At 40.6% G+C, this 24,293-nt stretch overlaps 1 protein-coding gene and 1 non-coding gene across 2 annotated transcripts in view; both read left to right on the top strand.

Annotated features, from left to right (window-relative positions):
* The window catches only part of LOC124594792, a 333,960-nt gene that overhangs the window by 133,100 nt on the left and 176,567 nt on the right, over positions 1-24,293 (top strand). Inside the window, exons 6-7 of the mRNA XM_047133210.1 lie at positions 16,231-16,375; positions 23,041-23,128. Coding sequence (XP_046989166.1) covers positions 16,231-16,375; positions 23,041-23,128 — 233 coding nt within the window. The remainder of the gene's footprint in view (positions 1-16,230; positions 16,376-23,040; positions 23,129-24,293) is intronic.
* Trnas-uga lies at positions 15,019-15,093 on the top strand. The gene has a single exon. It is a non-coding gene; the product is annotated as a tRNA-Ser (tRNA).

The raw sequence follows: 24,293 nt of genomic DNA, 5'->3' as shown, positions 1-24,293 counted from the left end.
TGGACCGAGGCATGCCATGATGCATTTCACGCGTGGAGACGTGCTCTCCACATTTTTAGCGACCATCCTACGATGGCAAACTGCTTTCATTACAAATAGTTGTGTGCTCAGTGCCATCTCATTCTTCAAAGACAGGAAAAAAGCCAGTTGGATTTCATTTGTTAGCTCTTTTAACAGTTCCTCTACCTCTTCTACAGTGTGGGCCAACTCCTGGCGGCTCTTTGGGACCAAGGTCCATTCCCCAATTTGTGGCCTGGCTGTAGCTGATAATGCCATTGTTGACCCAATAGCCATCTCCAAACCTTAGGCCACTATTTTGTGGAGATTTTGAGCTCTGCCCAATATCACCCTTCCTTCATCCATTGAAAATGAATGGAGGCTGCCCAAGTGATTTCCTTCTCCTCTCAGAATTGTGATTACTATAATCCCCCCTTTACTATGAGGGAGCTAGATTATGCTCTCAATTTATTCCGATCTTCCACCCCAGAACCGGATGATGTTCACATTCAGATGTTGCAGCACCTTTCTGTTGCAGGCAAGCACTTTCTCCTTCATATATAATATTGCATATGGGCAGATGACACATTTCCTGGGCACTGACATGAAGCCAGTATCATATCCATATCTAAGCCCGGTAAGGACAAACGCCTTCCTTCTAGCTGCCACCCCATTTCTCTCACCAACTGTGTTTGCTAGATGATGGAACGTATGATTCATGTCTGGCTGGCATGATGGCTAGTGTTTCGCAATCTACTAACCACTGCACAGTGTGAATTTTGACAATGCCGTACTGCAGTTGACCATATCGTCACTTTGCCAACCCATGTTATGAACGGTTTTCTGTGGAAATACCAGACTGTGGCCATGTTTTTCAATTTAGAGAAAGTGTACGACACGTGCTGGAGGACTGGTATCCTCTGTACACTCTACACACGGAACTTTTGAGGCCGCATGGCCTGTCTCCTTCAGGAATTTTTAAATGACCGAGTTTTCAAGGTCTGTATGGGTTGTCGCATACCTTTAGCCAGGAAAACGGAGTGCCTCTGGGCTCCGGTCTGAGCATAATCCTCTTTGCTGTAGCTGTTAGCCCTATTATGGCCTGCCTCCCACTGGACACACCTGTCTCCCTTTTTGTTGACGATCTATTGCAGTTCTCCTTGGACTTGTCTCCTGGAGCGTCGTCTTCAGCGTTGTCTCAATTATCTTTATTTGTGGAGCATCAAAAATGGCTTTTGGGTATCCACGGACAAGACCATTTGTATGAATTTCTGGCGGCGCAGTGGATTTTTTCCAAAGTTTTTACAGCTTGTGCCCATTACTCGTCCATTTGTCGACACTACTAAATTCCTGGGGTTTATGCTTGATAGATAACTTTCTTGATCCTCCCACATCTCTTACTTGGCCGCACGCTACACAGCATCCCTCAGTGTGCTACGTGTCCTAAGCAGTGCTTCCTGGGGAGTGGATGAGACCACACTTCTCCATTTGTACTGATCCATTGTCTATTTGAAACTAGACTATGGGTGTTTTGTTTATGCATCTGCACATCCTTCCATCTTGCACTGTCTAAACACAATGGAATCCGTTTGGCCACTATCACCTTTTACACTAGCTCCGCTGAGAGTCTCTCAGCAGAAGCTGCCTAATGTCCACTGTCATAACAGCATGATATTCTACTCAGTAGATACGCATGCCGTTTGTCTGCCACCCATCCTATGCCTCCTCCTTCGATGGTTCCTTTGACTGCCAGTATGGGGCATGTCCCTTCTCTCTGTTACCTCCTGGAGTTCACTTTTGGCTATTGCTCTGGCAGCTTAACTTCATGCTACCTGCCACTTTCCCAATGAGTATGAACCCTTCACCACATTGGCTTTGTGCTGTGGCCTGTGCTCACCTTGTACTTAATTTGGTTCCTAAGGAAACTACCCCAGATTCAATATATCACTGCAAGTTTCTCAACCTATACAAGGAACTTTGCAATAGTACTTTTGTGTACACAGATGGCTCTTGGACTGACAAACGATTTCTGGTATCAACTTCTGGAACACTGCTGAGTAAGCCGGCCGTGGTGGCTGAGCGGTTCTAGGCGTTACAGTCTGGAGCCACGTGACCGCTACGGTCGCAGGTTCGAATCCTGCTTCGGGCATGGATGTATGTGATGTCCTTAGGTTAGTTAGGTTTAAGTAGTTCTAAGTTCTAGGGGACTGATGACCTCAGAAGTTAAGTCCCATAGTGCTCAGATCCATTTGAACCACTGCTGAGTAAACACTTGCGTTCTAATGTATGTTTACCATCTGAGTTATCAGTCGCTTTAGCAAGTGGTGTGGGAGCTGTCACCTAGGTTTTACTTTTTATCTGTCATAGCAATATGGCAAAGTACATTTAATCTTTAGTTGGAAACTTCTGTTGCTCTACAGCGTGTTTTATGGACCTTTCTCCAAGAGGAAGTCCTTGTTCTTAGCTCTCTCTCCTCTTATCAATTGGGCTTAATTTATAACTCCCTTTTCTTAATAATGTTCTAAGGTTCTGACATGGGCACATATGACATTAGTTGTTTTTGTGCCCTAAAACAAAACAAAACAAACAAAACATCGCACATCAAGTTGAAGAGGCTATTCCAGCATCCATTGAGGGAATAGGGTGCAACCAACTGTAGATTGTGGCATACAGTGGAATAAATTATGCTTGTTGTTTGGGCTCCGAGGTCATTCTTTGGTCATTCGGGTGACTGGCAGAGAAGTTTGAGAAGGCCAATCTTGCACATAGAGTTTCAACAAAGCTCATAATTTGCAGCTTTGTTGCCAAAACTTATCATGGCCCTTTTAGTTCTGATTCGAGTAGAAGGACTGAATCAGATACTTCCAAAGTTCTGTGTCAAGCAGCTTCCTGGATTTGGACCAGAGGGTTGAGAACTGTAGGATCCTCCTAAATACCGTAGGTCAGGTGTGCACTACACAACAGAATCTGTTACTCAGCTAGTTGACTGTGTGTGGGGTACGCAGAAGGCTTTTTAGATTAGGCAACTCTCCATTCAATCCATATAATGATAGCTGTATGAAACCCGGAAGTATCAGTGTAAGATAAAAGAAATGGGTCCCACAGGTTAGTGTTAAAATCCTAATGGTAAACTGCCAAAGTATTCACAACAAAGCACCAGAGTTTGAAGCGCTCATGAAAAGCAGTGAAGCTCATATAATACTAGGTACAGAAAGCTGGTTGAAGCCTGAAATTCATAGCAATGAGATGTTTGGGAAAAATTTAAGTGTACCGTCAAATGGGGTGATTTTGGACACCGGGGCGAATTCAGACAGCATGCCTTATTTGCTCTGTGCCACTGCATAGAAACGGAGTTACTTATTTTAACGTCTGTGCGCCAGTTATTTTAAGCTCAAGATTGAATTTATCTCTTCCCACAACTTTCATTTTGCATCAATTGATCCCTAGGTGAATAATTGACGAACAGTCTCAGTGTTAAAAATCCATGCATTATTGTAAAGTGTAAACTTTCTATTGTGCCGAGCGGGAAGTTATTGTAACTGTAATTGTTGATGCACTCAGGCTCAGTAGCTAACAGCATTGAGACAATTTTTGTACAAGTTTGTTGAGTTTCTTGTGCAAGGTTATAAAATAATGACGGTTTTTGTAAAGTTTTGTGTTGTGTAGGGTGATTTCAGACAATGCCAAGAACGTATAAGAGCAGGAGAGGTGCTACAATATGGTGTAATTATGACCCGGAACTTTTAGATAAAGCTGTGATATTCAGAGTGGTAAATTATCGTACAGAAAACTGTGAGATTTGTATGGTATACCTGAATCAACCCTACAAAATAAAGTGCAGAAGGCACATCCGAAAAGAAATGGGAGGACAGCCAGTGCTAAATAAAGAAGAAGAAGAAGAAGAAGAAGAAGAAGAAGAAATGTTGAAGCAAGGTATCTTGAGGGCTGCACATTGCGGATTTCCCTTCACTAAATTGGATATTAGATATTTAGTTAAAGGCTACCTTGATAAATCTGGCCGAAAAGAGAAAAAAATTTCATAATAATTTGCCAGAAGAAGAATGGGTGCATTTATTCCTCAAACGACAGTCAGAAGATCTTTCTGTTCGCTTAAGTGAAAATATTAAACGAGCTCGTCCAGAACTTATCTGTAATATATAAAATTCATTGTATCATTCCATATCACTTATTCGTAACAAAGGGCTACCTTAAAATGTGTAAAATGTCACCAAAATCAAATAAAAAGAATGTAGAATTTTTAAAAAAAGGCAGTAACTGTCCGAATACTGTAACTTTGGACAGAGATTTAAAAAAACACGTGTGTCCGAAATCACCCCACTTTATTTAACTGCCTCAGATAAATATACCTACACATACACTTTCTGGTTCTGGGATATTTTATTTGTTACACTTATACCCTATCACTTCCGTAACAATCAATTTAATCTAACGATATATACGAAAGTTACAATCAACATTATGACAAAACCGTCCAAAATCACGCCGTTTGACGGTATATTAAAAGGGTAGCAAATGTGGAAACGGAGGTAGTGTATTTGTCACAGTAGACAAGAAACTCAAATCCATCGAGATAGAAATTGAAGCTGCGTGTGGGACTTTTTGGGCAAGACTCGGTATGAGGGGTGGGCATAAAATGGTACTTGGATTCTTCTATTGCTCACCAGACTCATTTCCTGATGTTACCAAAAACTTTAGAGAAAACCTCAGTTCACTTGTACCTAAGTTTCCCCAATCATACTGTAATCATTGGTGGAGATTTTAATCATCCAACAGTTAATTGGAAAAACTTTTTTTTGCTAGTGGTGGGCATGAAAAAACATCCTGTGAAATGTTACTAAATGCCTTCTCAGAAAACTACCTAGAAATGGCAACAAATAGACCTGACCTTTTTGAGGACGTCCACATTGAAACTCGTTTCAGTGACCACGACATGGTTGTGGCAACAGTGATTACCAAAGTACAAAGGACAACTGAACTGAGCAGAAAGAGTTATATGTTTAGTAAACTAGATAAAAAGGCAGTAGTGTCATATCTCTATGAGGAACTTAAAACTTTCAGGACAGGGCAGGAGCATGCAGAGGAACTATGGTTCCAGTTTAAAAAAAAAAAAAGGCTGACCATGCACTGATATGTCCCCAATAGAATAGTCCATAACAGGAGGGAACTCCATGGTATACAGTCACTGTAAAGGAACTTCTAAAGAAACAGTGATTTGTGCGTAGTATGTGTAAAATAAAGAGCATAGCGCTAGAGATAGAGAGATACTGAATGAAATGCATTTGGCTGTCAAAAGAGCTATGCACGATGCCTTCAATGACTACCATAGCAGAATACTGTCAAATGATATTTCACAAAACCCAAAGTAATTGTGGTCATATGTGAAGGCTGGTCAGTGGCACCAAAGTTAGTGTCCAGTCCCTAGCAAATGAGACATGAACCAAAATTGAGGGTAGCAAAGCAAAAGCTAAAATGCTTTACTCCATTTTCAAAGGTTCCTTTACAAAGAGAAACCCAAGCAAATTGCCCCAATTTAATCCTCGTACAACTAAAATGATGAAGGAAATAAGTATTAATGTAAGTGGTAGTGAGAAACAGCTGAAATCGTTGAAATGGAACAAAGCTCCAGGCTCTGATGGAATCCCTGTCAGATTCTATACTTCATTTGCAGCTGAGTTAGACCTGCTTCTAACTATAATCTATTGTAGTCCCTCGAACAAAAAACCATGTCCAGTTCTTCAAACAAGGCACAGGTCAGAAGGGCAATAGAAATGATCCACAAAACTACCATCCAGTATCCCTGACATCAATTTGTTGCAGACTCTAAGAACATATTCTGAGCTCAAACATAATGAGGTATCTCGAACAGAATGACTCCTCATGCCAACCAGAATGGATTTAGAAAACATTGATCATGTAAAACGCAACTTGCACTTTTCTCACATGACATACTGGAAGCTTTGGATCAAAGCAACCCGATAGATGCAGTATTTCTTGATTCCTGAAAAGTATTTGACTCAATACCACACTTACACTTATTATCAAAAGTATGATCATATTGTGTATCAAGTGAAATTTGTGGCTGGATTGAGGACTTTCAGGTAGGCACGCATGTTACTGTGGATGGAGAGTCATCATCAGATGTAGTGTGCCCCAGGGAAGTGCATTGGAACCCTCGCTGTTCATGTTGTATGTTAATGACTTTGCAGACACTATCAATAGTGAAACTTCCTGGCAGATTAAAACTGTGTGCCGGGCAGAGACTCGAACTCGAGACCTTTGTTTTTCGCGGGCAAGTGCTCTACCGTCTGAGCTACCCAAGCACGACTCATGCCCTGTCCTTACAGCTTTACTTCCATCATACCTTGTCTCCTACCTTCCAAACTTCTGGAAATATCAATAGTATCCTCAGATGTTTTGCAGATGATGCAATTATCTATAGTGAAGTACTATCTGAAAGAAGCTGCATAAATATTCAGTCAGGTCTTGATAAGATTTCAACATGGTGCAGAGATGCTTTAAATGTTCAGAAATGTAAAATTGTGCACTTTGCAAAATAAAAACCGAAGTATCCCATGACTATAACATCAGCCCTGTGACTATAGAATCAATGGAATCGACCAACTCGTACAAATACCTGTGTGTAGCACTTTGTAGGTATATCAATAGTGAAACTTCCTGGGGCAGATTAAAACTGTGTGCCGGGCAGAGACTCGAACTCGAGACCTTTGCTTTTCGTGGGCAAGTGCTCAGTTGTGGATAAAGCTGGTGGTTAACTTCAGTTTATTGGTAGAATACTGGCAAAGTACAATCAGTGTACAAAGAAGATTGCTTGCAAATTATTCATGCGACTGGTTCTAGAATATTGCTCAAGTGTGTTGGATCTGTAACAGATCTTGTACTGGACTGCTGTTGAAACTGCTCGTCAATATTTTATAAACTTTTTGTCTTCAGTTACTTATTTTAAAGCTTATTTGTGTTAATATTTGCTGTAAAGGTAACTTATTAGTGGATTTTCATTAATCTCAGTCTTTCTTCCTGTGTTATTGACTCGAGTGGACTGTTATTCGTGAGTGTGCTTACGTCGTTCGTCCAAGCCTCGCGCCTCAGTAATGTGTTTACATTTTGCGGTGTGCAGTTGCAGCTGTAGCTGTTATTAAGCTAAGTACTGACAAAGTTGTTTGTGCACTGTTATACAGCTATTAAATTTAAGTTTTCAGTGGTGTTTCGTGCTGTTTGTGGTGAGATAAAGATTTAATAAACCCTTGGAAACAATCGCTCACTGTGTTTTTTTAGAGTTTTCTGTGCATTGAAATCGTTCAGTAAATTTTGTGCTTCAGTTTTCAGCTGATGTTTCTTATTGTTTCTAGTGAAATATTTCAGTATAATTTTCATACAGTGTTTTGGCTTCGTTGAGTGTTCCAGTAGCCGCATGAATTTTTGTTTTAGCTAATAATTCTGTGAAGTTTTATTGGTATTGGTATTAGCTGTGATGTAGTAGTGTTAATACAAGTACTTGCTTTCTTAGTAGACAGAATTTTGAGACCGAATTGTTAGTTCTATAAATAGTTCTACTGGTGTAACTGAACTTGGGTAATGTAGACGTATAGTGTTTTTTTCAGTAACTGTAAAATTCAACCATGAGTGAGAAGTGTGGGCTCTGTCGCAGGTTTGTGAGTAGTGGGTTACAGTGTGGGATTTGTTCAAAGTATTTTCATTGGGGGAGGATGGAGTGGGAAGCCAATGGGCATTCTAGCGAGATCCTGGCCTGGGAATGCAGAATCTGTAGTAGAAACACTTTTAACATTTTTGAAATGTTAAGGATAATAAGTTGCCGTCTCTTCATCTAAGAATAGATGATGAATGCAGCTAGCTGATAACTTTGTGTAATGTCTTGTCTGTATAGACATGTATCTGTTGCCTTTAAGATCCCTTCACCTTCGCACATAAATCTATACAGTAAAGTAAGGGCCTCCCATTTGTTGGCTGATCCGTGATAAGACAGGCGAAAAGTTAGACTAATGGAGGATTATTAGTATTATCTCTATTTTCATTCGCTCTCTCTCTTTCTCTCCTTTATCTATGTACAGTTTTTAATATAATATTTCAATACGTGAAATCAGCCAAATAGAATCTTTGGTGGAGTCCTTCGTCTTTGTAATCAGCGGCTGGCTTGCTGTAAGACATCTTTACATTTATTATTACTGTTAGACACTGCATTCAGTCGGGAGAATCAATTGTGTGGACAATTTGTTCCTTTTACGAAAGATTGCGAATTCCAGATGTGTACGAAGCCTTTTTGGACGATTTAACACAGACTCAGTGATTGCAGGCTCTCTTCGACACAGCTGAAACTTCCCCACTAATTACAGGGCCAACGTGATCATCAAATGATTCAGAAAAAACTCATTCGTTCATTCACTCCAGAACAAAAAAGTCACAAACCTTATCTATGAAGGAAATTGTGTATTAAATCCATCTCCATTACATGCCCAGATCTCCGGTGATTTTACGTCTTAATTATTTTCCGTTTACAGTCTCTTTCTCTTCAAACCAACCGCTAGCGGCACAAATGTTAATTGGCTCACTTTAGCGAGAAGAAAAGCAGAATATGTATCTCTCAGAAACTCGCCAATCCCTCAACAGATACTCCAGAAGCTGTCCTAGTTACCACTCTAACAACTATGGAGAATGCATATATGCATCTCTGTTATTTCAAAGAATAAATGCACTAGAATATACTTTGGCGTCGTCGAGCTGTCGCCTCATATGTTACGAGAAAATCAGATCAGATACTTTTCCAAAGTGAATGAATGTGGATGGTTTGATTGACAATGATTAATTGGTGTGTGGTAGAGGGTATTTTCTGTGGGGACATTACAACACGTTGATAGAAGAGCAGGAGCATATGATCTATGGCCTTCAGATGCAGTTACAATGCGCAGAGGAGGAACTAGATAGGTTGAGGAGGGTGAAGGGTGGTGGGGAATGGGAACTGTCGGAGTTGAGTGGAGAGGAACCTCTTGTAGCTGTAGATGTAGAGAACATGCAGCAGTCCTCAGCAGTTACAAGGCCTAGGTCAGTTGCGAAGTCTAACAGAAAGAAGGTTCTGCTGCTAGGTAGTTCGCATGGTAGAGGTGTGGGCCAGCAGTTGCAGGAAGTGTTGGGGAGTGAGTACCAGGTCGCCAGCATTGTGAAGTCTAGTGCCGGGTTGGCTCAGGTGACTGACAGCATAGGGGAGTTATGTAGGAATTTTATGGAGGAGGAACAGGTAGTGATAGTGGGTGGAGCAGAGAACAGTCTTTATAGGGATGGGGAATATGATGTAGGTGTTGACCTGGTAAAGATAGCTACTCAACCTGGTGGCACTAATATGCATTTCGTGCAACTGTTTCAGCATCATGATCGGCCTCATCTTAATGCGGCTGTTAAGCGCGTTAACATGGGGCTGGAGGGGGTGCTGATGGTAGAGGGCATGGGTCATATTTCAGTGGTGCCAGTTGGGTCTACCAGTAGATTGGGTTTCACTAGGCATGGCCTGCACCTCAATAGGTATGGGAAGGGGAGGCTGGCAAAGCTTATAGGTGACAGTGTAGTGGGTGGTGGTGTGATCACTCATGGAAAAAATCCTGTAGTAGTTGGTGTTCGAGCTGCACCCTTTTTAGAATGACGTCAGCTGATAGGTATACCCGCTTAAAGGAAGTTCCTCTAACTAAGGGCTCACCTTCAGAGTATGTAATGTTTCTAAGTAGAGAAGGAATTAGCATATTTCATCAAAATATAAGAGGTATGGTGACTCTGAAATTATTGTTATATCGGAGCAGCACTTAAATAATTTGACAATTCAGAGGCTTCCTTTACCAGGATACATATCAGTTGGCTGTTTTTCAAGGAGTTCCTTGCTGGGTGGGGGAGTAGCTATGTATATAAAAAAAACAGTATTCCATTTGAGTCCATAGATGTAACATGGCGCTGCACTGAACAGATATGTGAATGTTGCGATGGGGCAGTGGACTTTAGTGAAACTAAACTTCTAATTGTTATTGTTTATGGGTTCTCTAACTCTGACTTCAAAGCATTTCTGCTCAATCTAGGAAGTACCAGAAATTAGTTCTGTGTGGTGACTTCAATATAAATTTTCTTTATGATGGTGCAAGAAAAAGGATGTTGGTAGATCTCCTGAATTCATACAATCTCATGCAGATTGTGTTTTTTCCAACTAGGGTGCAGGGGAATAGTAGCACAGCCATAGACAATATTTTTATTCATTTGTCATTACTAGATGGGCATTCTGTTAATAAAAGGGTAAATGGCCTTTCAGACCATGTTGCACAAATTTTAACACTAAAAGGCTTTTGTAGTAAAACAAATGTCACATATAATTATAAACTATATAGGAAAGTTAATCCATCGACAATAGAGAGTTTTTTTAAACATTGTCAAGGAACAAGAGTGGCAGGATGTTTATAGTGCCGATAACGTAGATGATAAATACAATGCTTTCCTTAACACATTTCTCATGCTCTTTGAGAGTTGCTTTCCAGTAGAATCCTCTAAACGGGGTACTAGCAGTAATAGGCAGCTCGGGTGGTTCACTAGTGGGATAAGAATATCATGTAGAACAAAGCGAGAATTATATCAAAATGTTAGAAGTAGTCACAATCAGGCTACAGTAGCCCATTACAAATGGTGTTGTTGTTGTTGTTGTTGTTGTGGTCTTGTCTTCACTCCAGAGACTGGTTTGATGCAGCTCTCCATGCTACTCTACACTGTGCAAGCTTCTTCATCTCGCAGTACCTACTGCCTTCCGAATTTGTTTTCTGTATTCATCTCTTGGTGTCCCTCTACAATTTTACCCTCCATGCTACCCTCCAATACCCGTGATCCCTTGATGTCTCAGAATATGTCGTACCAACCGATCCCTTCTTTTAGTCAAGTTGTGCCATAAATTTCTTTTCTCCCCAATTCTATTCAATTGTACGGTGCTTAAAAATGTTATCAGGAAGGCAAAGAGTATGTGGTATGCAAATAGAATAGCTAATTCACAGGATAAAATTAAAATGATATGGTCAGTTGTGAAGGAGGTGTCTGGTCAGCAGCACAAGGTCAACGATATAAAGTCAGTTCATAGTAAAAATATTTCTGTCACTGATAAATCAGATATATGTACAGTATTTAACAATCATTTTCTGAGCATTGCTGGTGAATTAAATAAAAATTTAGTTTCTACAGGGAATCGTATAACTTTCTTGTAAAATGCCTTTCTGAGAGTGATGTCTGAAATACTCCTCTGTGATGCAGACAAGGGGGAGGTGGAGTCAATAATTAAATCACTGAAGACGAAGGATTCTCATGGTTATGGTGGAGTACCTAGCAGAATATTAAAGTACTGTGCTGCACATGTTAGTCCCGTATTTAGCCATATTTGTAATTTTTCCTTTAGGAATGGTCAGTTTTCTGAACAATTAAAATACTCAGTAGTAAAGCCGCTTTATAAAAAGGGAGAAAGGGATAATGTAGACAATTTTAGACCTTTTCTAAGCCATCAGTGTTTGCTAAAGTTATTGAAAAGGCTGTGTATGCAAGGATAATTGACCATTTTATATCACATGATTTGCTATCAAATGTTCAGTTTGTCTTTAGAAGTCATTTAACAACTGAAAATGCTATATTCTCTTTTCTCTGTGAGTTACTGGATGGATTAAACACAAGGTTTCAAACACTAGGCATAATTTTTGATTTATCTAAGGCGTTGTGTTGATCACAAAATATTGCCCCAGAAGCTGGACTATTGTGGACTACGGGGAGTAACTCACAATTGGTTCACCTCTCACTTTAGCAACAGACAGCAAAATGTCACTACTCACAATGGCTGGGATGGGGGGTCCGAGTGGGGACAGTGAAGTGGGGGGAACCCCATGGATCAGTGTTGGGGCCACCCCTGTTCCTTATTTATATAAATGATATGCCCTCTAGTGTTACAGGTAACTTTAAAATATTTCTTTTTGCTGATGACACTAGCTTGGTATTAGAGGATGTTGTATGCAACATTGGCTCAGTTTCAGATAGTGCAGTTCATGACCTAAGTTTATTGCTTGTGGAAAATAAACTAACGCTAAATCACAGTAAGACTCAGTTTTTACGGTTTCTAACTCACAATTCAACAAAACCTGATGTTTTAATTTTGCAGAATAGGCATAAGATTAGTGAAACTGAACAGTTCAAATTTCTAGGTGTTCAGGTAGATAGTAATCTGTTGTGGAAAGCCCACATTCAGGATCTAGTTCAAAGACTTAATATTGCCATTTTTACTATTCGAACGGTATCTGAAGTGAGTGATCGTTCGACACGGAAAGTAGTCTACTTTGCTTATTTTCATTCGCTATTGTCATATGGTATCATATTTTGGGGTAACTCTTCCCATTACAAAAGTATATCTTTGGCTCAGAAATAGACGGTTCGGGCAGTAAGTTGTGTAAGCTCATGAACGTCTTGTCGACCCCTGTCCACAAGTCTGGGTATTTTGACATTGGTCTCTCAAAAAAGAATATATATATATATATATATATATATATATATATATATATATATATATATATATATATATATACTGTTATTTCTTGTTAACAGTATTATCTTATTCCCAAGAATAAGGAGCTTTCACTCAGTTAATACTCGGCAGAAATCAAACCTGCATTTGGATCGGACTTCCTTAACTCTTGTGCAAAAAGGTGTGCAGTATACTGCTGCATCCATTTTCAATAAGCTCCCACTCGAATTAAAAAATCTTAGCAGTAATCCACGTGCTTTCAAATCGAAACTGAAGAGTTTCCTCATGGGTCACTCCTTCTATTCTGTCGAGGAGTTCCTTGAAAAATTAATCTGATTCTTGTTGTACTGTTGATTGCGTTTACTTAAACTTATGGATTGACTTTTTTTGGGTTCATAAACATTTTATATTTATCTGTTATTACTTTTATGTTGTAATTTCATGTACTGACATGTTCCATGACCTTGGAGATTTGCTCCTCAATTTGGTCCTATGGAACTTGACGTGTAAATAAATAAATATATAAACAGCACTGATAGAGGGGATATTGAATGTATACAGAGAAGGCCAGCATGAATGCTCACTGGTTTGTTTAATCTATGAGGGAGTGTCAGAGAGATACTGAAGGAACTGAATTGGAAGACTCCTGAAGATAGACATAAACCATCCTGAGAAAATCTATTAATAAAATTTCAAGAACTGGCTTTAAATGATTACTGTAGGAAAACCCCTTGCGTATCGCTCACATAGGGTTTGTGAGGATAAGATTAGGATAATTACTGCATGCACAAAGGCATTCAGTCAATCATCTCCCATGCTCCATACGTGAATGAAACAGGAGGAAATGCTAATAACTGGTACAGTGGGACATCCCCTCTGCCATGCATCTCGTGGTGGCAGAGTATAGATGTAGATGTATTATCACCACTGTACATTAGCCTGTGTGCTGTAGATGGATCAGTATTCAAAGAGGGCACTAAACACGACAGAGGTCACTTACATAGCAACTGTCTCTGTGCATGAATCTACATGCCAAATTTTTGGAGTAAAGTTAGCAATGTGAGCTAACAATTTACAGTGCAAAACCCTCATCTGAAGATGGTTGAATGATTGTCAGCTAAAATATCTTGGCAAGAAGTCATCATCAGGCTGCAATCCTGAAACTTCATGGAAAACTGAAGAGGTTGGGAGGCATCTACTGCTTCAGGTTTAAGTGAAACAAATTGGAAGAAAATGGGGTGAAAAATCTCGGACCAAACTACAACTCTCCTGTCAGGCAGCTAAATTTTCGAAGAATGACATTGATGCTTGCAATTTGTTAGTGAAAGTGTAATCAAATTGTCCATGGAACTGAAAGAGACAAAGTACAGCATGTTCAAAGTATTTTTGCCCTAAGTATAATATTCGAAAGGCTACATAGGCTTCAAAGTTACTCAGGAAGTCAGAGTTTTCGTCTGTCAAAATCTGATTGTGATGGGTGATTTTAATACATGTTTGTTAACAACAAACCAAATATCAAAGCTTTTCAGTCTAGAAATCTACTGGATCTGTTCGTGAGAAATAACCTAATGGAAAGCAGCACGTGGTTCAATATAAGGGACAACTATGAGACAATTATTAGCGTATGTTGTACAGGAAAGACATCCAATAATCCACAACAAAAGAATCCCAAAAATTTAAAAAAAAAAAAAAAAAAATCATGACTTAGTGAACCAAGCGTAAAGGAAATAATTAGGGAACATATCTCCAGGTTTATCGCATGAGAGCTGCTACTAACACTGAAGAGGATTGTGGGTACATCATAGGTAACTTCCTGGCAGATTAAAACTGTGTGCCGGGCCGAGACTCGAACTCGGGACCTTTGCCTTTCGCGGGCAAGTGCTCTACCAACAGAGCTACCCAAGCACGACTCACGCTCCGTCCTCACAGCTTTACTTCTGCCAGTACCTCGTCTCCTACCTTCCAATCTTTACAGAAGCTCTCCCGCGAAACTTGCAGAACTAGCACTCCTGAAAGAAGGGATATTGCGGAGACATGGCGTAGCCACAGCCTGGAGGATGTTTCCAGAATGAGATTTTTCACTCTGCAGCCAAGTGTGCGCTGATAAGAAACTTCCTGACAGATTAAAACTGTGTACCGGGCCGAGACTCGAACTCGGGACCTTTGCCTTTCGCGGGCAAGTGCTCTACCAACTGAGCTACCCAAGCACGACTCACGCCCCGTCCTCACAGCTTTACTTCTGCCAGTACCTCGTTTCCTACCTTCCAAACTTTACAGAAGCTCTCCCGCGAAACTTGCAGAACTAGCACTCCTGAAAGAAAGGATATTGCGGAGACATAGCTTAGCCACAGCCTGCTAATTCTGCAAGTTTCGCAGGAGAGCTTCTGTAAAGTTTGGAAGGTAGGAGATGAAGTACTGGCAGAAGTAAAGCTGTGAGGACGGGGTGTGAGTCGTGCTTGGGTAGCTCAGTTGGTAGAGCACTTGCCCGTGAAAGGCAAAGGTCCCGAGTTCGAGTCTCGGCCCGGCACACAGTTTTAATCTGCCAGGAAGTTTCATATCAGCGCACACTCCGCTCCAGAGTGAAAATCTCATTCTGACATCATAGGTAGTCCACGAATGTAAATAATGTATGAAATGAAAAGGAACACTATGTTGGATATGAATATTAAAATAGTTGTCAGGGATAAGATTTGCACAAGAAAAATCTTGCATCCAACAAAAACACAGGACTCTAAGTGCAATAAAGGAGAAACTCTCAGTTTACAGACAGAAGAAATTAAGCAGACTATTGGTTGTAACTGAGAAGTATTGAGAATTCCCATGTACACCTATAAAATACTCAAAAAGGCACATTGAATGCTGGGCGGCTGACCACATAGGAATTAAACTGGCCAATATGGCAGCCAGGATTTTGCGATCACTGCTGTGACGCAGTGCAATATCCCCAGTGTGTAATGGTCCTGTTGTTGGGGCCCAGAATCCTGCCTCACACCTAAACATATGAAAAGGTGTCTCCCTCCAGCATGCTGGTTCTGTGCAGCCAAGGAGAAATTAGTTTTCATTTTGGGGTTCTTTTAATATTTTTTTGTACATTTTGCTGTAACACAATAACACAATCTGATTTATTTTACATGTTTGTTAACATCCACACTGTGATGACAGTGGGCACATGCATGCATGTGCGTGTTAGTGTTGCTCCATCTAGTATTTTCTATTGTTTAGAAGAATCTTAATTTTGATTAAAAGAAATTTAATTTAGATATTTGCTGGAAAGATAAAAATTTTCTTTTTAATAAAATAGTGTGCAAGAAACTGTTGGAAGTAATATTCACATACAATCAAAAAAAGATGAAGCTGCCCCCCCCCCCCCCCCCCCCCCCTGAATAAGTTTAAAACTCTGACAACCTCTAACATATCTTGACTAATGACTTAAGTGTATAACAGAGTTCTGAACTATATTGTTTGCCATTCTTGTGATTTTTCGGTTCCCATATTCCACTGAATTAAAACTGTTAAGGTCAGTCCATATTTATACTGTGAATGTGAGCCTGCCAGATTTCTTCATTTTCGAATCAAATAGCTATAAATTTTTGAAAAGAGTGCATGTGGTTGTTCATCCATGTTGTTGTTTATTTTGCTTATATGTGCCTGTGGATTTTTTTTAGACCAGCTGCAGGACAAATTGCTGGCAGATGAAAAGTCATGGAAAAGGATGTTTGGGGACTTTCCAACCAATGAATCACAAATTAAGCATGGATCAGATGCATCTGGATTTTCTGGTATTAGTGGAGATGCAGAAATAACAGTAGGGTGAGTTTCCTTGAAGTTATGAGAATTTCTCATTAATTTTGTACTTTGTTTCCATAGTACACTATCTATGACAATGTTTTGCAGCAGTGCATACCATTAAGTTTTATTTCATATTATTTTAACTGTTACAATAGTGCATTACCTGAAAAGGTAAGCATTGGCATCGGTGGTTCTGAAAACCCAATTTTAAAGTTCTTGGTCTGCAGACTTAACACCAGGTTTATAAAGATGAGCGATTCCACAAACAAAATAATGTTTATCAAACAGTGGAAAATCCAGGATGGAATATTGACAATACTGTATTATGAAAAGCACAGTTTGCTACTGACCATATAGTGTACATGTTGAATCACCATCAGCCGTACCAGACTCAACCAAAGACCAATGTTTAACTCTGTCTGACTCAATTCACTCCTCCATCCAACATTGATCCACCCACACTGCCCTAAAATCACCCCCTGTTAACTTTCCAGGATTTCCTAACTTCTAATCTTGCCTCACCTTAATTCCCCAAATTCCTCAAAATGGAAGCTAACCTTACATCAACCAACTAAAAACTGATCCCGAACTTATCAGCATACCTGCTGACCTGGGACTCAACAGCTCCGCTATAAGGTTAGTAGCAATCTGTCAAAATGACATTTGTGTTACCTTGGGGTGAAAATTCTAGCCAGTCTTTCCAATCTTCAATGTTTAGATTAATATGGGAATTGACAATTGCAGTAGATGACATAACTGTATTTATTATAAAAGAAATAAGAGAAATGGATTTGAGAATATTGGAAGACTCTGAGGTTGGTTAGTAAATCCACCATCAACTCAAATGTTGCTTTAAATATCACATCATCATACTAGAGTGAAACAGCTGTACCGTTTATGCAGTGTGCCTGGTAATAGCAAAATAAAATTATAAAATTATGGGATAGAGTGGCTGGTAAGTACTTAAATTGAGGAGGAGAAAATTTTTGCTGAAAGTTCACACATTGTGTGAGATGCCATAAACCTCCCTAAACTTCTGAAACCATTAGTGCTGGGGAAGCAAGAGGATTAGGTTGTGTGTTGGTTGGGAGGGGGAAGGGGGGGAGGGAGGATAAAAAGGAAGGGCAGGTCACTCAGATTCCAGGACGACAAGCACCTACTTGTAGGGAAGCCACTCTACACTGGTGCCTTTTACACTAGACCAGTTGCGAGTCTGTATGCAGCAGCTGCCAAACTACCACTGTCCTACCACCTTGACTTTCTCCTCAGCAAATATGCATGCCATTTGCCTGCCAAGCATGGCCACCCATCCTATGCCACCTTCTTCAGTGACTCATTTGACCACTTATATGGGTCAGGTCCCTCTTTTGTGCTACCTCCTGTCGTTCGCTTTTGGCTCTTGCCCCAGCAGCTTGACTTCATGCAACTCACAATTTTCCCTGTGGGTGTGAATCCTTCACCACCTTGGCTTTGTGCAGCAGCCTATGTTCACCTTTGCCTTCATTCGCTTCCTGAGGACACTACTCCACCCTTGCTGTTTTGACTTCCGTTTCACAAACTTTGCATGGAAGATCGCAATAGTACCTTTGTGGACATTGATGGCTCTCGGACTGACCATGGTGTAGGGTGTGCCTATGTCATGGGGCACCGAAGTTTTTCAGTATCACCTTCCGGAACACTGCTCAGTATTTACAGCAGAGCTGTTCATCCTGTATCTGGCCATTCAGTACATCCGGTGCCACAGGCTTTCCAATTTCGTGATCTGCTCCAACTCTCTATACCCTTCAAACTCTCTGTGTGCTGTACACCGTACATCCCTTTGTGCAACGGGTCCAGGAAAGCTGTCACTTGCGCACTGTTGATGGAGCCACTGTGATGTTTATGTGGGTTCCTGGTCACATCAGTCTGACAGGAAAAGAGGCCCCTGATGCTGCTACCAAGGCTGCAGTCCTCATACCTCAGCTCCCTGTTTCTTACATTCCCTCCAATGATCTCTGTGTTGCTGTCTGTCAGCAGGTGGTGCCACTTTGGCATCACCACTGGTCCTCCATTTATAGAAATAAGCTCCGGGTTATTGAGCCTCTCCCAGCGGTTTGAACGACCTCCTCTCAGCCCTCTCGCTATGAGGAGATCATTTTAGCTAGGTTACGTATCAGACACTGTCTTTTTAGCCATTGCCATATGCTAAGTGGTACTCCCCTACCACTTTGTACTCATTGCATTCAACCTTTGAAGGTCCACAATTTCCTGATGGAATGCCCTTATTTTAACCATTTACGTTCTCATTTGTGTTTCCCATCTGAGTTATCAGATGTTTTAGAAAACGACGCATGGGCTGTCAACGGCATTTTACTTTTTTATCCATTCTAGCAATATGGCGATGACCAATTAAATTATAGTTCATGACCTCCATTTCTTTATGGTGTATTTTATAGACCTTTCTCAACGTCCGTTTTTAGCTGCCTTCTCTTCCATCGATTGGGATTACCATATAGTCATTTTTAACTCTTCTCTTTGTCTTCGTGTTCTAACAGTTTTGACATGGATGCATATGCCCTAGTGGTTTTTGCACCGTGAAATGAAACAAACATACATTCTAAATACACTTTAAGATTGTCCTCAAACATTTCCCTTCTGTCAGTTTTGAATTTTAACTTCTTTTCTGTATGTGTTATCAGGGTGTACATGACCTGGGAGATCCGGGGAAATCCCGGGAATTTTTTCATCCGAGAGAAAACTGGGAAAATCACGGGAATTTTTCATTGTTATAGTTTTCAGTTAGAACTTTATAATTCTGACTGGTGTGAACGAAAATAAAACTTAAATTGCAAAGGAAATGCGCCATGTACAACAAAACACAGTACTCATACATACATCTGCCAACAGCAAAATGTTTCAAAGGCTTTAGGAAGACTACGCAATGCTTAAGAACAACAAATTGCCTCCGATGAGCGTGCTGTCACAACTGTTTACATTAGCTCCATTTGAACAGTTATGAGCAGGCTCTTGCGCGTGCGCAGTTGAGTCGCATGTGAGTAGTACCTTCACCCACTTTTGGCTACAGAAGTTTGGCTGTTAGCTGTATAAGCACGAAGCAGCCAGATGCTAGGCAGAAAATTTTTACTACAGCGCCCAAGCTGCCAGATTCACACATGCACAACAGGCCTGGATCTAGGGGCGGGGGCAAAATGGGGTATCTGCCCTGGGTGGCAATTTCGTAGGGGGGTTGGGGGGGGGGGGGCAAATTCATATTCTTGTGGAAAAAACCTTGTTTCACAAAGTGCCTAGCATCCAGTGCAAGTAGGTCTATTGATTATTCATATGATTTTGAAACGCATCCCTCTTGGTTTTTGAACATTTTTGAACACATTCTAAGTTGGTGTCCATGAATCTTAAGCTAATTTCAGGATGTATGAGGTACGTGACGTCTCTGCCTGGGGAATCCCCGTCGCATCTAGAAATGCCAGTTGCTGTGTGTTTATGAGGCTGACTGGGTTTGCGAATGATCAGCCTTTTTATAATTACTAGCAAAAGCCAAAGATTCAGACTGCCAGAGTGGAAATAAGTGACTAATAGGAAGATTACGTGTTATCTTCTTGGTGTATCCAAGAAAATGAACAGAAAGTTTTTAGCCCGACCGCTACACTAGCAAGGACCAGTTTCACAGTCCCCGACAAGCAGGTGCTCAAAATCTATTCTGGGAGAAGTGTAGAAAATGCGTTGTACGAACCACGTAATAATGCCTAACCAGAGAATAAATGCGGGATAACTAAACCGGTGATTGTGGCAGGGTTAGCGAATTTAACTGATTGTGGCAGGGTTAGTGAATTTAACCAACGAATAAGTTTTGGCATTGGCAGGAATAGTTACAGAATTAGTGAGGACAAGATTGTTAGGATGAGGAAGTAGAAGAAATGGGGACATCAGACAAATTATGGAAGGATATGACGATTCCAAATTTATATAAAAATTTCGCACTACTACTTTTCAATCTCGTGCTTGAGAAGCTGGATCATATAACTGAAATGTGAATCTATTTCCGAACATAAAGCTTTTTGCTTGTAGTAGTCCTAATAGATAGTTTGGACAAGAAGAGAATAGAAGCTTTCAAAATGTGGTGCTACAAAGAATGCTGAAGATTAGACCTGTAGATCACATAACTAATGAGGAGCTAGTGAATAGAATTGGGGAGAACAGGTTTTGTGGCACAACTTAGGGATTGGTTGGTAGGACATGTTCAGAGGCATCATGGGATCACCAATTTAGTATTGGAGGGCAGCATGGAGGGTAAAAACCGTAGGGGGAGAACAAGAGATGAATACACTAAGCAGATTCAGAAGGATGCAGGTTGCAGTAGGTACTGGGAGACGAAGCAGCTTGCACAGGATAGAGTAGCATGGAGAGCTGCATCAAACCAGTCTCAGGACTGAAGATAACAACAACAACAATCCTAATAGGCATTTGATATTGGTACTTCATGAATTATATTCTGTCGTATCAAAAAAATGAGCATTTTTTCCAAAAGAGTCTCGTTTATTTGGTGAGTATTACAATTGCTGCAATATTAGAGGCCTATTTCGTTTTATCTAGCAGACAGTGACAAAATACACATTATCATTTTGAGAAAACACACTATTGGTACTATTTTTATTTACGGCACCACCATTTAGTATTGCCCCAGTTCGGAAGTATCGTATATCCAGGACTGATACACATGGCAGTCTGAGTTGTTGTGGTGAGGTGGGTGGTCTCCACATGACCTGTGTTTACATTCAGTGATTTTGCTGTTTCCTCTTCGTTTATTGCTCTCACATCAAATGAAAACGAAACGGATTTCTGTGGCCAGGAGCTATCAAGTGAATTAAAATACATTCACATGATTAAGGAAGGCTAAAATAAGTTATTAGTTTCAGATTTTATTTTATTTCCACTATTCTGACAGACAAGCATTAATCGCCTTGCAGAACAATGAAGTTTTTTTTGTCGGTTTGCTAAAGAAATTTGGCTTTTATTAATCTTTTCTGCTGAGGCAGTCCAGTTATTTGAAATGAAGTGATCAATTCCACACTATTGGCTAGTTACAACTGTTCACTGAATTTCAAGTGCACATTTTCATCTTCTAGTACATATGGCATTATACTATAATAAAGAACCAAACACGAGATAATACAGTACCGGTACTCCAAGAAAATTTGTATCCAAATCTGGACATATGAATGTGCAGTTTGAGGCGAATGATGCATATTAGTATGGTTCACGAAATTCCGATGTTCTTGGAGTGTCCTCTGATGTCTTGTTTCTTTTATGACATAATGTAAGCTCTTTTAATGTTTTACATGTACGAACATATGGACTTCCTGCGTCATCGTAGCTGCGCAAGGGCGGTGACACCTGTTACCTGGTGCTCTCTGGCCACTGCTTACACAAACCTATTTGTAACGTCGTCTTTGAGGATGACCATTAGAAGAATTTCAAGACCAGATGATCAGACATTTATGTCCTTATTAAAAATTTTACTGGCACATTTGTGTGATGTATCTTAAAGTGTAACATGCGCATAAAAGATAAACATTATATGTGAAAGCTTAGATTATCTTGCAGCTTATTATTTCTTGTAGCAACACTATGTGTATTAATTTAAACCATTAACTTTTCCTGTTTGTGTGTTGGCGCTACTTAACAGTGATGTTGCTATTGACTGACTACATCACGTGTCTTATGCTCCGAATATTTGCTGTCATTGGCTAACGAGATCACGTTACATGGGCCATGACTGGCTTACAAAACTGCATCGCAATCTCGATTTCAGTACTTCGGAAAGTAACATGCGGCGTTTGGTCGAATCCGAATTTATGCTTTCGTAATAAGAAAATATGCAGTATACATGTTGCTGCACATCCACAGATCCTTCCAAAAACGTGTTTTTTCCCCCCAAGTTTCGTTTTGTAAAGTGCTATGAAATTCTACACCGGTGTATAAAAGCATAATGATCCGATGGATTGATAAGTTTTACAGTACCAGGGACAAGTATACTGTCACTTAACATGGAAAAAGTGTATTTTCAGCCAGGAGAAAGTGTATTTTTAACCGGGAAAAATCCGGCCATTTTTTTTCCTTCTCCGCTTATACATCCTGGTCATAAGCTCTCACTGCTTATTAGAACTGCTTTGAAACCTTACATTTCTGTGGAAAAATTTGACAGCTGATCACCTGAATTTTAATCTGTTCATGTGTGGGGACACTTTTCTTTGGGTTTCCTGTCCTATCAAATCTTCTCTTTCCAGCATTCCTTTACCCCCTATCCTCCCGTCCTCTGTTCCCTCAGCCTGCGCTCTCTCTCTCTCTCTCTCTCTCTCTCTCTCTCTCTCTCTCTCTCTCTCTCTCTCTCTCTCTCCCCCTCTCTCTCCCTCTCCCCCTCCCTCCCTCCCTCCCCCCCACCTCTCCCTCTCCCTCCCCCCTCTCCCCCCTCTCCCCCCCTCTCCCCCCCCCCTTCAGTCTCCCTCCCTCTTCTTTAGTCCCCTCCCCCCCCCCCCCCCCCCCACCTCTGTCTAGCCCCCAACACCCCTTTCTCCTTATTTACATTATTCAAACATCAAAATTGCTTTTGAATTTTTGCTGCACTGTATGTTACGTGTAGAAATTTCAATGTTAATCAAGATATAGGAAAATTTGTTGTCATGTTTCAGATCAAGTGTATTAGGGTGTGGTGCTGGAAGAAAGAAAATACCAGTTGATGAATTTTTCCACCTGAAAAATGATGATCTGAATAAGAGGGTAAGTTTTGTGGTTAAGTCTCTTTACATTTCAGTATGTCATTCATGATCATTGGTGAAGATCAAAATCCAAGTGTCAGTTACATCATTCATAATTTCTTTTAGTTTCCTTTTGGGTTTGAATTCTTAGAGCAGTTAGGGAAATATTCCACGTGGGAAAATATATATAAAAAACAAAGATGCTGTTAACTTACCAAACGAGAAAGTGATGGTATGTTGATAGACAATGAAAAACACACAAATACACACACAAATTTCAAGCTTTTGCAACCCAAGGTTGCTTCATCAGGAAAGAGGGAAGGAGAGGGAAAGACGAAAGGATGTGGGTTTTAAGGGAGAGGGTAAGGATTCATTCCAATCCCGGGAGCAGAAAGACTTACCTTAGAGGGGGAAAAAAAGGCACACGCAAACACACATCCATCCACACATATACAGACACAGGCAGACATATCTAAATGCAAAGAGGTTGGACAGAGATGTCACTCGAGGCGGAAGTACAGAGGCAAAGATGTTGTTGAATGACAGGTGAGGTACGAGGGGCGGCAACTTGAAATTAACGGAGGTTGAGGCCTGAGGGGTTATGGGAAGAGAGAATATATTGAAGGGCAAGTTCCCATCTCCGGAGTTCTGACAGGTTGGTGTTAGTGGGAAGTATCCAGATAACCCGGACGGGTTTAGCCACAGAGTGATCCTCATTACCAACAAACATTGTCTGCCTGTGTCTGTTCATGCGAATGGACAGTTTGGTGCTGGTCATTCCCACATAGAAGGCTTCGCAGTGTAGACAGGTCAGTTGGTAAATCACATGGGTGGTTTCACACGTGGCTCTGCCTTTGATCGTGTACACCTTCCGGGTTACAGAACTGGAGTAGGTGGTGGTGGGACGGTGCATGGGACAGGTTTTACACTGGGAGCGGTTACAAGGGTAGGAGCCAGAGGGTAGGGAAGGTGGTTTGGGGATTTCATAGGGATGAACCAAGAGGTTAAGAGTTCTGCACCTAAAGAATTTGCTTTGCAGCATAGTGCAGGATAGAAATGTTAAGTCTACAGTATATGTCTTTCCTATTTTATCTTTTAACTTACTAGACACTAACACGTTTCATGGAAGATGAACTACAGAGGAAAATAGTATTGAAGAACGTGATAACATCTGTAAATTTAGCAGA

This window comes from Schistocerca americana, chromosome 2, assembly GCF_021461395.2.
Source record: "Schistocerca americana isolate TAMUIC-IGC-003095 chromosome 2, iqSchAmer2.1, whole genome shotgun sequence".
In the NCBI taxonomy this organism is placed as follows: domain Eukaryota; kingdom Metazoa; phylum Arthropoda; class Insecta; order Orthoptera; family Acrididae; genus Schistocerca; species Schistocerca americana.
This window is presented reverse-complemented; position numbering and strand designations above follow the sequence as displayed.